This window comes from Penaeus japonicus, unplaced genomic scaffold, assembly GCF_977035675.1.
Source record: "Penaeus japonicus unplaced genomic scaffold, GWHDUDI00000001_assembly GWHDUDI00000026, whole genome shotgun sequence".
NCBI lineage: Eukaryota > Metazoa > Arthropoda > Malacostraca > Decapoda > Penaeidae > Penaeus > Penaeus japonicus.
This window is the reverse complement of record NW_028234428.1, coordinates 25,403,638-25,418,637: the sequence shown is the minus strand read 5'-3', so window position 1 is coordinate 25,418,637 and position 15,000 is coordinate 25,403,638. Positions and strand designations below refer to the sequence as shown.

The 15,000-nt window shown below is 38.3% G+C and overlaps 1 protein-coding gene across 1 annotated transcript in view; it reads right to left on the bottom strand.

Annotated features, from left to right (window-relative positions):
• LOC122250377 (uncharacterized) overlaps positions 1-15,000 on the bottom strand; it is a 37,431-nt gene that overhangs the window by 2,751 nt on the left and 19,680 nt on the right. Inside the window, exons 2-16 of the mRNA XM_086552386.1 lie at positions 13,716-13,925; positions 12,899-13,026; positions 12,093-12,272; positions 11,348-11,552; positions 10,021-10,116; positions 8,879-9,050; positions 8,504-8,703; positions 7,670-7,890; positions 7,184-7,531; positions 6,898-7,021; positions 6,480-6,624; positions 5,692-5,845; positions 4,188-4,232; positions 3,389-3,412; positions 1-1,076 (exon numbers count right to left, since the gene is read on the bottom strand). The exon at positions 1-1,076 is cut by the window's left edge and continues 2,751 nt beyond it. Of these exons, the coding sequence (XP_086408512.1) occupies positions 831-1,076; positions 3,389-3,412; positions 4,188-4,232; positions 5,692-5,845; positions 6,480-6,624; positions 6,898-7,021; positions 7,184-7,531; positions 7,670-7,890; positions 8,504-8,703; positions 8,879-9,050; positions 10,021-10,116; positions 11,348-11,552; positions 12,093-12,272; positions 12,899-13,026; positions 13,716-13,925 (2,498 nt within the window). The 3' untranslated portion in view covers positions 1-830. The remainder of the gene's footprint in view (positions 1,077-3,388; positions 3,413-4,187; positions 4,233-5,691; positions 5,846-6,479; positions 6,625-6,897; positions 7,022-7,183; positions 7,532-7,669; positions 7,891-8,503; positions 8,704-8,878; positions 9,051-10,020; positions 10,117-11,347; positions 11,553-12,092; positions 12,273-12,898; positions 13,027-13,715; positions 13,926-15,000) is intronic.

The following is a 15,000-nucleotide window of genomic DNA, read 5'->3' as shown; positions in this document are numbered from 1 at the left end:
GGAACCCTGTATTGGGGCGAGCTGCCTGGTCCCTGTCTACGTTCAAATCTCTTTTGTCAGGTCAATCTGATTTCATTTTAACTTAATGATAATTTTTTTTTTTTTGAGCAGAACATCCAGATCTGTGTCTCTCTATCCATTTTTTTTTCCATCTCACTTAGTCAATACATTCTTATGGCTATTTCCCTACTCATACTAGGTGGGTGCACATTATATTTTCCAAAACTTTGGTATAAATTCTGGTGCACTTGTAACTATGTCCTGCATCAGCATCTTGTTACGCCATGCATGATTGCAATTCTTCAACATTCAGCCTGACAACTAACCACAAAGAAAAGGCGATTTGCTTGTGGTCCCTGGGGCTGTTGAAAATGTTGTACTCGACTAGTATGAAATTAGAAGAAACATCTTCGATATGAATTTGTGTTTCCATATGATGTTGCATCAACTGGCAGTATACTCAGTGCTGAGCATTTTATCATGTCTTGTAATTTCTGGGAACATAAGGTTTGGCAGCTACTTGATATTTACATATGATATACATTGGTAAAGAGAGTTCACCAACACTTATTTCTACGCTGCCACAGATGCTGGCACAAGAACCTCTTTCAACACTTAAGAGATCTTTATTAAGCTCTTTTAAAATTTACGTTACACACATGCTCTTTTTTTCACACTTCTACATCCTATTCACCCTGATAAGTTGGTTACTGTGCTTAATTAAACACATTGAAAACTGGAGAACACAGAAATGTGCAAACTCCGCCACCACCTCCACCACCACCACCACTTTCAGCGAACCAGTCACGTGATCGCTGGCAAGAGTATTGCTAAACAGGCGTCACAGTTATAGTCTCAATGTCTCCGATACTCTTTACACGACGGTGAGTCTCGTGGTGCACGTAAGCAGAAGGCATGACAGAAGACCGGGGCCGCGTGTGGTGAGGATGGTGAATGTTTGTCCTTGCAGGCACAGCAGGAGACTGGCCACCAGAAGAGGAAGATTCTCCTCCATTATGGCTCCCTGCGGCTGCCTCCTCTCGCAGGCGAAGGCCCAAAGCACGGCTGAGAGATCCCTGTTGGTATCGCGCATGTATTAGCAAGATGACATAACATAAGTATAAAGTTTAAAATGGGAGAGCCTTTGCTACCAGAACTTAAAAACTACAGAATACAAACTCTAACCTACACAAAGGTCCATATAAGTTGAAATGTACACATAAAAGCCCTACGATTTTCTCAGGTCATATCTCATATCTTACTCTCTGAAGGAATTTTGTCAAAAACTTGTTGAGTAGATCATATACACTAAAATATGAGTAAAGAATAATCTTTCATTTTGCTTACCATTCCAATCTGTTTGCTATATAAACTTGGTTAAGATCTTATTTAAATATGCTAAAATTACAGTTTAAATAGACCCTACATAGGCCTACAGAGAAAAAATAAAATGTACAAGACCATAGCCTCTGTCAGGTCTAAACTACAATGCACAGAATAGTTTACAGATCTTTGTCATTATACATAAGTTTAGAACATATAAAACAGGAGTTTATAAAACAAATTGTCTTTTGGAGTAATAATTTGTTTTTTAAAGACTTTGGCATTATTAATATCTAAATAATTCTCCCTCAATAAAATTATGAAACAATAAAAAATGTTTACATTAAGAAGAATACTAAATAAATAATGAACAACTACTCTTTTTCAGGATAATAAAATATTCAGTGTCTAGAAAAGTGAGTATACATAAGACGTTATCTTAGAATTTCATATCACTTCACAAAACAACAGGATATGACACTATTTAAAGCTATCTAATAGCACTGACATCCAATGACTACACAAAAGATATTCTTTGCATGCAATAAAGCAGCAAAATGCAAGTATAGACTTCATGCATATTCAACTGCATAGGTTTACACCAAAGAAGCCTATAGATCTTACTCCCTTTAGGGTTATATAAGACATTCTAATTGCATTTTGAAAGTATTTTTATGTCATTTATATTCCAGAGGAAAGATACTGTTTGCAACCAACTGTCTTGATTAGGTAAAAATCAGTATTTTCTGATTTGTTACATAATTGATATTCAGATGAAAATTTTAGTATTTGCAAAGGCTGGGAAGCCTCTTCAAACTCTGTTTGTATGTACATGCTCATTACGAAACACAAATTAAAAAAATATAAATATACATACACATATACATATAAACATTCATATACAAATCATATATGTATATACACACACATATATACATATAAACATACATATATACAAATATATATATATACATACATATATATATATGTATATGTATATATATATATATATACATATATATATATACATATATATATAGCTATGTATACATATACATATATATACATATACATATCTATGTATATAGATATATATGTATATTTTATATATATATATATATATATATATATGTATATATGTGTTTGTATATATGTATATGTATATGCATGTATGTGTATCTGTATATGTATATGTATATATGTATGTGTATATACATATGTATGTATGAATGTATGTATATGTATATGTATATGTATATGTATATATATATATATATATATATATATATATATATATATATATATATATATATATATATATATATATATATATTATATATATGTATGTATATGTATGTATATGTATTATGTATGTATATATATATATATATATATTATATATATATATATTATATATATATATATTATATGTATGTATATATTATATGTATGTATATGTATGTATATGTAATGTATATATATATGTATATGTGTATGTATTGTATTGTATGTGTATGTTATTATATGTGTATGTGTATGTGTATGTGTATATGTATATGTATATGTATATGTATATGCATATATATATGTATGTGTATGTATGTATATATATATATTATATATATATATATATATATATATATATGTATTATATTATGTATATATATATATGTATATATATATTATATATTATATGTATAATATATTATGTATATGTATATGTATGTTATGTATATGTATATGTATATGTATATGTATATGTATATTATAGTATATATATGTATATGTATATGTATATGATATGTATAATATATTATATATATATATATATATATATATAAATATTTGTGTGTATGTATGTGTATATGTATATGTATATGTGTGTGTGTGTGTGTGTAAAAGAGGTTATTTTCTATTTCCTCAATCAACTATCTCTTTTTCTCATTTTCTCTTGACTCTCTGACCACTAATAAGACCAGGGTTGCAGGCAGTGAAGGAGAAAGAACAAATATAAGCCAAGGAATACATACATGCAGGCGGGGTAGGATGTCTCCTAGGATAGTACCTGTGAGCTCCGCCAAGTGCCAAACTTAGGGACAAGGTGAAACAAGGCATAGTCAGTGATTATGTTTTTGAATTTGGTGTGTGTTCTTATCACCAGAAATTTGAGTTTCACGACAGTTGTAAAACTTTGAATTCCTGTGACAATTTTTTTTTTTTTTTTAAAGTTGAAATAAAATTATATAATAATATATTTTGATAAAATATGTTACCTCAACTACTGCTTTTATTTCTTAACATGTTTAAATTATGGCAATCTGTGATGCCAAACAAATTTTGGCTTCATTCCTCCTCAGAGAATACATAAATATGGCTAAAAAAGAATCAGTTCCAGAAATCTAATACTGTATCCCTCTTGTTCCTGGCACATACAAGCTTGAGGAAAGTAAAAAATTCAGAATTAAAATGTGTTTGGATAATCAAGAATAACTCAGGATTTACACTAAATCCAGTGAGTAACTCCAATTGGGCATCACATTCTTGTTTTTCTTTATATACAGATGCCAGACTAATATTCATAAAAGCCTTACAGAATTTGTAAAGAGCTTATAGAAGAGCAGAAGGAAAAGCTCCTTTCACCAAAGCAACTCTGCAAGGAACCGCATTACTTGACTACAACACTTTCTCTCATTTCTTTTCATCTTTGATACCAAACCACTACCAAGAGATATAACTCATCTACTAGACAAGCAGTAGGAAGTAACCAACATCATATGAAATTAAAGAACCAACTTATTTTTTATAAAATAATAATAAAAAAAAATTAAAATAAATAAATCAATACTGCAACATGCGTCTTATACCTTTGATGGGAGTGTGGGAAATGCGCAAACCTTTTTCTGCAAAGGCTGGGCATTCCCCCATCAGTGTTGCGTAGTGCAGCACAGAACGGAAGCAGGACAGAAAGAGGGCAAGAGAAGGATGGGAGAGTTAGTGAAGGTGAGGATGAATCTTCTCTAGTTCTCCTAAAAGGATTGAGCTAATTTGCTTTTGGTGTATTTTAATGTGCTCTACTCAATAATAGGTTCCACAAGGAGCTCACACCAATGACAAATTGTGTCTAACTGTAGACAAATGCCACTTAAAAAGCGTGGAGTTGGAACACTTGTTCAAGAAAAGCAAAAGATTAACATGGCATGGTATGGATGTTCAGCAGCTCATGTCAAAGCTACATTCAAACATTCTAGAAAACAGCAAGTAGAGGTATATGTTAGGTAAATTTGCTTTAAATTTTGGGATACAAAAATTTCATGACAATTGCTAAGCCTATTAAAAAACTGAAGCCTAAAGCTGAAAAAGCTCAACATTAACAACAAACATACATTTCAAAGCAGTTCTATACACCAAAAAAGAATTGACGGCCCTAAAGAAAAGGAGATACAAAACTATTTATCTGAATCTCATTTATAGGTTTTACATAAAAAAGCTTCATTTAAACCCTTGAAGGTGAAATTACACCAGAATTTTGCATTTTCTTTGGAGAACTTGTGCATCCACACTGTGTGCTGTGTTACAAAGTGTACCAGCAGAGATCAGGTGTACACAGTTGTACTCAATCATTCACAAGCAAAGCTTTCCAAAGAGGCAGTAGTTAAGCCATAAAGAGAATCTAAAAGCTGCCAATAAATCATAATGTTTCTTTTTTGGCAAAGCTGTGAGCACATTCAGTGAAACACATTGCAGTAATTGTATCTGGTCTGAGCAGAGTATAATGCTAGACATTTTAACAGCATGGAAACTGCCCCTATGAAAGCCAGTGCAAAAATGTGAAACGTTTGTACTCTGGGTGTCCAGTTTTACTAACTTCAGCTATCCACTCCTGAATGTGTTTGCAGAATAAAATGTATATTAGTAATCAAGTGTATATTCAGACCCAGGTATACTTAGACTAAGGTTCTCCGACTTCCAATTGGTTGGTATCTGTTACCAAAATCTAAAACTAATTGCCTGATCTAAGTCACCGAGCATAATTATAAACTTTCTCTCTCATTCATTCGAAGTAAGTCTAAAATATTTGGCACACATGCAGGACTATCATAGTCTATGGTAAATAATGTGACATGGCAGCGGAGAGATTGTGAGAAGGGATTTATGTGACTTATTTTTCATACTAATTAGGAATATTTGGAATCACTAAAACATTCCAAAGCTACAACACCCTCTTCAATGCTTTAAATGATTTATCTGCCACTTGTATGGATTAGTCATGGACAAATCTAAAGAATTAGGTACTGTCTAACAATTATCGAAGCTCGCTAATGAAGCCATATTCTAAAATCGCCTGGAAATAAGACAAGGTGCCCTTACTCTCAAGGAGGCTCGCCTCTTGTCTTTCTCGCCCTTCTCCAGCCCTGTGCCGTAGCTTCTGGAGAAGGACCGGCCGAGGCTCCCCCCGGCCGCCATTTTCTCCTGCCGGCGTCGCTCCATCTTGGCGAAGCGGGCCTGCTCCTCAATCTGTTGTCTGTTGGGGAACACTGGTTGTTAATTAAGGACGTGTGTGAGGCGCTACGACACAGTTAGTGAAAAGCATCAATAAGTAAAATAAAGGCCGCTTTCACACCAGGCAACTAGTACCAGTAGTGGCATAATTTTGCATGAGGGCTTCACAAGTGAACTTTCATACAGTGCCACTAGTTACCGTAAATGCCCTTCGGTGATGCCATGGACTTTAATAAACACCATTTCCTCGGCTTACAATAACGAATGTCGAGTCTTTAGTGTCAAGAATTGCTTGTATTTTAAATGTTTAGCAACCTATTGCTGCAACTAGGTGCCTTGTGTGAAAACAACGAAACTGAAAACTGTTACAAGCTAAATAAACACAAATTCTTTACAGCAGTTGTTTTTTACAAATACAAATCTATTTTATCCTATCCGGTATGGCCTCTTTTAATTCAGATTTCTATAAATGGTAAATATTTGCAAGTCTAACCATAAATATTTCACCACAGACCAATAAAATTTAATACGTTTGCTATATGTACTGAATGGAGTAAGAAAGTACACATATTAATGAAAATACTCACAGCCATCTAAAGGTACTAAAAAAACGGAGTAACAACAATAACACCAATAACAAGAACAAAAAATCAAACCTGGCGGGGTTTATGAGCGCCTCCATTTCAGTTGCCAGATGTCTGCGGATGATATTCTTGGACTGCGGGATGCCGAGCGCCGTGGCCATCGTGTCTGCAGTGAAGGACGACTCGAGAACCACGAGCGCGCCGTGAACTCCGCTGTCTGTGGTTTTGGTAGAAGCACATTAAATGCATTACATAGTGTATGCCTTCAACAATAAGCGCATAATGTAGCAGTGTTATATGTGTTTTGTTTTTGAGATTGAAAATTATGTGGTTATGTCATACGTTTCTGCACAATGCCAAGCTTGAAATTATATCAAGTATTTTTGAATAGTTGATAAATCAGCAGAGTAATAATAGAGACCCCCTTCCAAAAAATAACCATAAAAAGTAATAAGGAAATTGCAATGATAAAAAGAAAAATGTTGCATACCCTTCAGGTTATCTGCATACTCTGCCAGGTCGACCGACCGAGCCCATCGGACCCACCGTACGTTGGTCCACACGACGGGGTCACAGTCCACGTGCTCGCTCTGCCGTCGGCGCTCCGCTAACACCTACCGTGGGAATATAATGTGTTGTTTTACTTCCTCCAACAAAGGTTCGTGATGGTTTCTAGACATACATTTTGGTCCACAAGAAAAGAAAGGCACGTGTGAAGTATTTTCCTTTCCTGTGTGAAGATTATGGTTATTTTAAGTGATTGCTTCGTGCCTTACCTGTCTATCAAATCTGACAATTCTCAAGAGGTGGACACCGTGAATGATAGATGCCTGGTGGAACTTCCGGTGAACGCCCAGGTGCTTCTCCAGCTCCTTCTTCGTGAGCGCCTCCAGGAGCCTTCCATCCACAAGGTTGTTGGCGAAGGCATCGGCATACTGAGGGAGGCCAAGGTCTGGAAGCCACTCCGAGGAAACCCAAGTGTGATTGAGTACGGAGATTCTTGGGAAACGAGTGAGTCGCGGTTCGCGAAGCTCCTCGATGGCTAGCCTGAGCTTCTTGCGGTGCATTGGGTGCGAGATCCCAAGGCCAGATTCTAGTTCAGAGTCGCTAAGCTCAAGGAGAACCTAGAGGGGAGAGTGTCGTGTTACCAAACAGACTTGTTCCCACTTGAATATGCATTATAATCAACCTAAACTATTCTAGAAATGCAGCTTATATACAATATTTACGCAAACACAGGAAGCAAAGCCGGTGAGCATTACCTTTCCGCTCCGAATATTCTCTGCACACATGGCACCATACTGAGGCATGCCAAGGGTTACTTCCAGCCAGGCTAAAACAGTTGGGGCTTTCCATCTCTCGAGAGGAATGTGCTGAGCCTCCTCGAGTAATCTGAGCTTCTCTGAGTAGCTCTCCTCGGTAAGGGGCGAGGCACAGAGAGATGAACTTGGGGACCAGGATGCACGCTTGTCACTCGCACTTCCTACATGTCATGTTAGCAACAAAGGATTTAGCTACGTGATGGTTATGTCTGCTACATCATAACTACTCTAATGCTATAAACCTGAAGTCTATGAATAGGTTAGTATGGCTTACTTTAAGTCATTAGTTTTGCACTCGTTGTACTAAATTCATTTTTGTTACTTAACAAATTAATAACATTTACAGAATTCAGATCAAAAGTAAAATATTAGGCATACTTCTTTATGGCCTGTCCTATAAGTAAAAGTCCTACTTACAAAAATAGACACAAAACAAACTATTATTCAGTACACTGTATACTAAACACACAATGCTCTGACAAAACGAAAACAATAACAATGTTAGTAAGGTGCAATGTTATCTAGGGATGCTTGGCATCAGCATGGTTCACTGTGGACGGGAGGTCCTCTGAGCTTGATATGCCTACAATTAAGCAACAGAAAAGATGGTATTACAGGTAATATTTGATTTACATCCTTGGCAATGCCTACAGATCATAAGCAAATTACTTCTGTACACAAAATAGTGTGCAGCAAACGACGAGATTTCAAGACTGTGAACACTTATTGAGATCATGATATATCCTCATTAGTATTGATCTTTACCCTGCTTACCGTCATATAACGAGGCGTCAAGTGCCGCACGCTTCTTCTGGCGAGCAAACACTCTCGATATAGATCCCCAGGTACCTCCTCCCTTGTGGCCCTTCCTCGTGAGTGTGCTACAACCTCTTATCTTTGATGACTCTGCTGCTTCAGCTAAGCGTTCACAAAGTTGTTCCGCTGACCGACTTAGTCCTCCGGTACTGGCGTTACTGAAGGCATAAATTGGTTAGATAGATTTGATTTTGTAAGTGCCCTCCCTTTTTTTTACTACTCACACACACCAGAAGAGTTGAATATAAACATAAGAGCAAATCAAGAGTATAAACCAAAACAGATCCGTTCGAAACACGCGCCGAAGCACCTTCTCCCTCTCTCTTCACATACCTGCTCGCAAGTCCACTCATGGCCGAGGAGTTGAGACTTGCGGCTGAGTGCGTCGGGACGCTGGTGGGAGTGTTGTCCCCACCCCTGTCCTCACGGTCCTCTCCTCGCAGAGATACTGGCGTGGCGTACAGAGGAGATAGAGACGGGGATTCCTTAGGGGTTCCTGGGCCACCTATACACACACACATCACACCAACTTCATGAATAAAAAAAGCAGTCCTACAGGGTATTCTATAAGTTAAGAGTAACCCAAATAATTACTAAGTCTACCTGATTATTGCAGTGAGGGATATGGGGGCCTTTCGAACATTTCGAGAGTAAGCTTGCTTATGCAAGGGCTTTGTTTATAGTTTTGTCTTAACTTCAAGGGGAGGTGACAAAAAGATATTTCTTTAGATATTGAAGCAGGGAGTGATTTTCTCCGTTAATAATTCTGATTTGAACAATTTCCCAATTTATTATTTTGGTGAAAGGAAATAAAACAGGAAAGATTCTCCTTAATTAAAGGGCAGTATCCCATGCTATTTAAATGATTCACATACAGTAAAGTTAAACTAATTTTGGAGAAATTCATAATCATGAATTTTGTCTTCATTATATATAAATTTGGCAAGAACAAGATAGCAAAGACACTATCTTAAATAGTGTAACACTTTTATAATTTGTAATGTCTGTAATTAAGATTTTTTTATATCGATGATATCTGGAAAGCGTTACATGGATCTAATTTTCTCACGTGTTTAACTAAGTTTAATTTAATAACACAAAAAAAGGCATGCAATGTATTCACAAGATTCATTCTATAGCTATAAACTAACTGTGGTCTTGACTGAGCTTTATAAGTTACACATCAAACTTTTAAAAGAGATATAAATAAAGTGAGAGAAAAACAAAATAAAAACCCCGCACCCCTTTAGAATAAAAAAAAAGACGTTCCAAAAATAATCCCCAAACTCATAAAGATAACAAGCCAAAGAACCCGAAACATTAACAAACAAAGGCTCATTCAAACCACACGTAGTTATCAAGCCAGAGAGAGATCCCCACAGAGCCAGGAGGGGCCACACACGAGCCCCTGAAGGTGCCATAGCCAACCCCTGGGCTTGAGAGGCCGCCGCTAACATTCTAAGGCAGCAACGTACATGCATAGTAGTAGTGGGAGGCAGCCGTAGCAGAGGAGCATATGGATAGCGTGTCACAGTCCAGAGATCCTCGCTCCACAGTAATGGTAGGTGTGCCTAGAGAGGACCCGGAAAATGTTCCTTTGCGTTAGCAGGGGGGAAATCAAGACAAAAAAATAATGCCAGCCTCGTTAGGTGCATCGTCTGAGGAAAAACATTGTTTTGGTCTAGCGTGAGTCTTCCATATGGTCTGGACTAGTATTACTTTTTTTTAAAAAAAGGAAAAATATCCAGATTTGTATGGTTGTTTTAGAGCGGGTATGTAAGGCAAGGTGTTTATACTTGGGTGAAAACAGGTTGGAATGCTTTAAATACGATAAGCTCACACACTTTCTACTCAAAATCACCTTTAAAAGTTTTTGCATCATGATCAGGTTTTGATAAATCTAATATTCTAATCTCAGGGTATTTGCAGGAACTAATCAAATGCTTTGGAAATTTAGGGGAACTTTTATTCATGATCATTACTTTATTTATCGTTTTTTTTTGGGGGGAGGGGGCAGAATTCCATTGACCATAAAGGGATTATGAAATGAAAGAAAATGTTATACCTGATTCTATTTTTCTCGCTTATTACAAATCCACAGCAGAATAATCACTACTAACACCATTAAAAAAATACAAACAATGGGCAGTCCCATAAGCTCTGGTCATTTTTCACTTTTTCTGTGTACATAAGTGCTATATGGTACTTTTATATATTACTGGTGTCAAGAGCCTAATAATTAGTGGAGATGCATTGGTTATTGAATAGTGCGTCAATACTGAATGCAAGTATACTGTTTTAAAGAGTGGAACACACAGTATCTATCTAGTTCTATTAAAAAATGTGCTTCAATGCTTAATCTGAAGTATGATGATATCTCCTTTTTCAACTACTTGTGAAGTGTACTTTCTATTAGTGTATTGGGCTATGAATCAGAGAGGAAATTCTGACTATTACCAGACGACAAACTATAGGCTTATTACTATATAGCAACTGGTAACACACTCCTATGTCTACCTAACTACTGGGTAAATTTATATTAAGCTATCAAAAAAATAGGCTAAACACTGCACACCACACAAATCCAAAGAACTATTGATCGAGACCCGTTACCATTAATAAACGTGAATACCTTTTTAATTCTATATTGACAAAACTAATCCCATCTACATACTGAGAAGACAACCCTAAAAAAAAAAAGTTTAATTAACAAATCACAATTTAACACGACTGACTTTATCCTTAAACCCTAAATCTTAAGGAAACGTCACTGAGGTCAAAGGTCATCATCATCTCACGTACCTTCATGACTAGCTGTGGAATCCCTGTCACTTGACAACCTCACGCCCGAGTCAGCAGATGACCCTCGGCCGTTGGGTGTGGGCGTGGGCGTGGAGAGGGGCAAGGGTGAACACGCGGGCGTAGAGGCTGTGGGCGTGGGCAGCCCGTTGGTCCTGACAGACTCGGCATCACTGTGATAACCCATAGAGATGAGCTGTTTGCGGACCTGCAGTTGCAAAGGGGAAAGCTGGTTTAAGTTCAGTCGTCATGACTGGAACTGCTCCATGGGGGTAAATGCTTATATAATTTAAAAGAAGGATGTCTGTTATATTCCTAAGGCTGTTTTCATCCACTCATCCACCGTATAATTACTACTACCGTCATTATCTATCATCACCGGCCTATCAGCAGCAGTACTCTCAATAAATAAGATTTCCCGAAAACGTATCCGTTTTCCGAGAATCCAAAAAAATCCACATTTGAATCTATTTTCAAACACCTTAAAAAAATAAACATTTCCTAACCATGCACGAAAAAAGAATCTTGATAGCCTTGCAAAAAGAAATCAAAATACACCACTCACTCACTCACCCACACTCCTTTCCTCCCTTCCTTTCCCTCTTATCCCTTCCCCCTTCCCCCCTTCCTCCCTTCCCCCTCCCCTCCTCATCCCACCCCTCCCCCTCCCCCTCCCTTCCCTTCCCCTTCCCCTCCCCATTCCCCCTTCCTCACCCCATCCCTCACAGCCCCCGTACTCCCTCATTACCGCATCGAGTTCCTCCTGCAGCTTCCTGATGGTGGACTCCTTGGCCCCGAGTTCCGCCGACAGCTTCACCACGCGCTCGGACTCGTCCCGCGCGTGCTTCAGGATGTTCCACTTCTCGCGCTCTGTCTCGTCGCGTTCCGCCGCCAGCTGCCGCAGGGACTCGTCGCTCTCCTTCATGCGCTGGGGACACGTGCGAGCAATGAGTGGGTGGGTGGGTGAGTGAGTGAGTGAGTGAGTGAGTGAGTGAGTGAGTGAGTGAGTGAGTGAGTGAGTGAGTGAGTGAGTGAGTGAGTGAGTGAGTGAGTGAGTGAGTGAGTGAGTGAGTGAGTGAGTGGGTGGGTGGGTGAGTGGGTGGGTGTGTGTGTGGGTGGGTGTGGGTGGTGTGGCTATAGGATATAAACACGTATGAATTCAATAGGAACAAATATATACAGTAGTACAATATACTCTATTAATGATATGGCAACAGTACATTAAGGTTTTTATGCGGCGCACGTGTACGTGTACGTGTACGTGTACGTGTACGTGTACGTGTACGTGTACGTGTACGTGTACGTGTACGTGTACGTGTGTGTGTGTATGTGTGTGCGTGTGCGTGTGCGTGTGCGTGTGCGTGTGCGTGTGCGTGTGCGTGTGCGTGTGCGTGTGCGTGTGCGTGTGCGTATGCGTGTGCGTGTGCATGTGTAAGCACGTGTGTTCGCGTGGGTGAGCGTGTGCGTGTTCGCGTGCGTGTGATGTACCTACGCGTGTGTATAAGCGTGTGCGCATGTATATTAAGCATTTACATCAGGAAAAAAAAGAATCACCTGCTCATAATTTCTGATGAAATCCCTCAGTTCCTTTTCCTTGTCTTCGAGAGTTGCATAAAGTTGCTTCATTTGGTTCAGTAGATCAAACTTCTCGGCCTTCAAGCGCTTCCTGTCCGCCTTTAAAGCTACAAAACGGAGGAAAAAGAATTACAGATAAGTCATAGTGATACGAAAATAAGTATATTGAACCCAAGCCCACGTTGATTTCCGAAATAAATGACAGCCAAGTAGTCGGCTTCAGGTTCAAATCTTTGTCGAAGCTGATCGAAAGCGATTATTTCTCTAAAATGTATTTTTTGATCATGCATGAATATACATATTTTAATAAACTTGTATTTAAAAAAAAAATAAATAAAATCTTGTCATATGCAGAAAATACAAATAACCATAAATGGAAAAGCATACTTAATATTATATTGATTTTGAAAACTAATAATCATAAAACATGTATCATTATAACAATACGAATATATACATTAATATAATAGGATTAATCCAGATGTGAAAATAAAAAGAAAAATAGGCTTATTTAGAGACAAAATGAATTAGACCTAAATACAGACATAAATTGGATAATGAAATAAAAGGTAACACCTATAATCAAAGACAAATTGAATAATCAACGTGAAAAAAATAATCAAACACATAAGACTGAATAACCAAAAAAGGCCTATCCAAAGACAAAAAAAAAAAAATAAATAAATAAAATAAAATAAATAAAAAATACAAAAAAAAAAAATATATACACCCAATCAAATCCACAAACAATAAATAAAAGACACAATGCCTAATAAACCAGAAAGGACAAGCCTACCCGAGAGCGCCTCCTTCGCGTGGGTGAGTTCCATCGTCATCTGGTTGATCTGTGGCTTGAGTTGCACATCCTCCTCCATGATCGTCTTGACCCTCCGCAGCTCCTCGACCTCGCGCTGCAGTGACCTGTTCCTCGTGAGCAGCTTCTCGTTGTCCACGCGCAGCTGCGACATCTCCTCGGCCAGCTGGTTGCTCGAGCTCTCGCTGTGATCTGCAGGAGGCGAGAAGGCGGGGCTTACTGGCGGGATTTGGGGGGGGGGGGGGGAGAAGGGTTTGTGGAGGGGTGAGGGGTATGTGGAGGGGGTATGTAGAGGGGGAGGAGAGTATGGGGGGGTTGTAGAGGGGGAGGGGAGTATGGAAGGGGTATGTAGAGGGGGAGGGGGTATGTAGAGGGGGAGGGGAGTATGGAGGGGGTATGTGGAAGGGGAAGGGTGTATGGAGGGGGTATATAGAAGGGGGGGGCTGTTGGGAGAGGGGTCGGTTGGAGGAGCAGCATTTGAAGGTGGTGGGGGGGGGCATTATGGGAGGAGAGGGGCATCTGGGAGTAGGAGTACAATTGGAAAAAGACGAGCATTTGGAAAGAGGGGGGGTAGGGGGGGGGGTTGCAGATGCGAGGGGAGGGAGGTAGTTAGAGGAGAGGGGAAGGGGGGGGGGCACAAGAGAAGTGGTTTCGGTTGATGTTATCCTTTTGCCAACGGTGTTTAAGGTTATAGGGAATCCGTTAGGTTGAGTTTCGGTTGCTGGTTTTGGGGTGAGTGATTGCTGACAGATTAGGCTGATTAGCGGGTTGATCATTACCAAGAAGATATGACTGCGTGTTTTTTTTTTCTTTCTTTTTTTAATAATCTATTAAAGTCGGACAATACTTCCTACGTTTACGTATAGTTCTGATGGTTTAATAACAAGGAAAATAATCTTATATACATACATACACCCATGCATACTAGTGTTTATATCATTGTATATATACATATACATAAACACGTGCATGCATATATATATATATATATATATATATATATATATATATATATATATATATATATATATATATATATATATATATATATATATACATATACACGCATATACAACACATACACATTATACATAAACTTACTTTCATTTACTCATTGCAAGCAACACAAACAAAATACCACAAACGGTATTTAAAGCCGGAGATAATTAAGCTTAAATGGTTACAACTAAAATGGATGAAGTAATTTCCAGACTCGTTCGCGGCCAAACCCCTTGTACCTGTTTTTCCAGCGCTGACGCCATTTTGG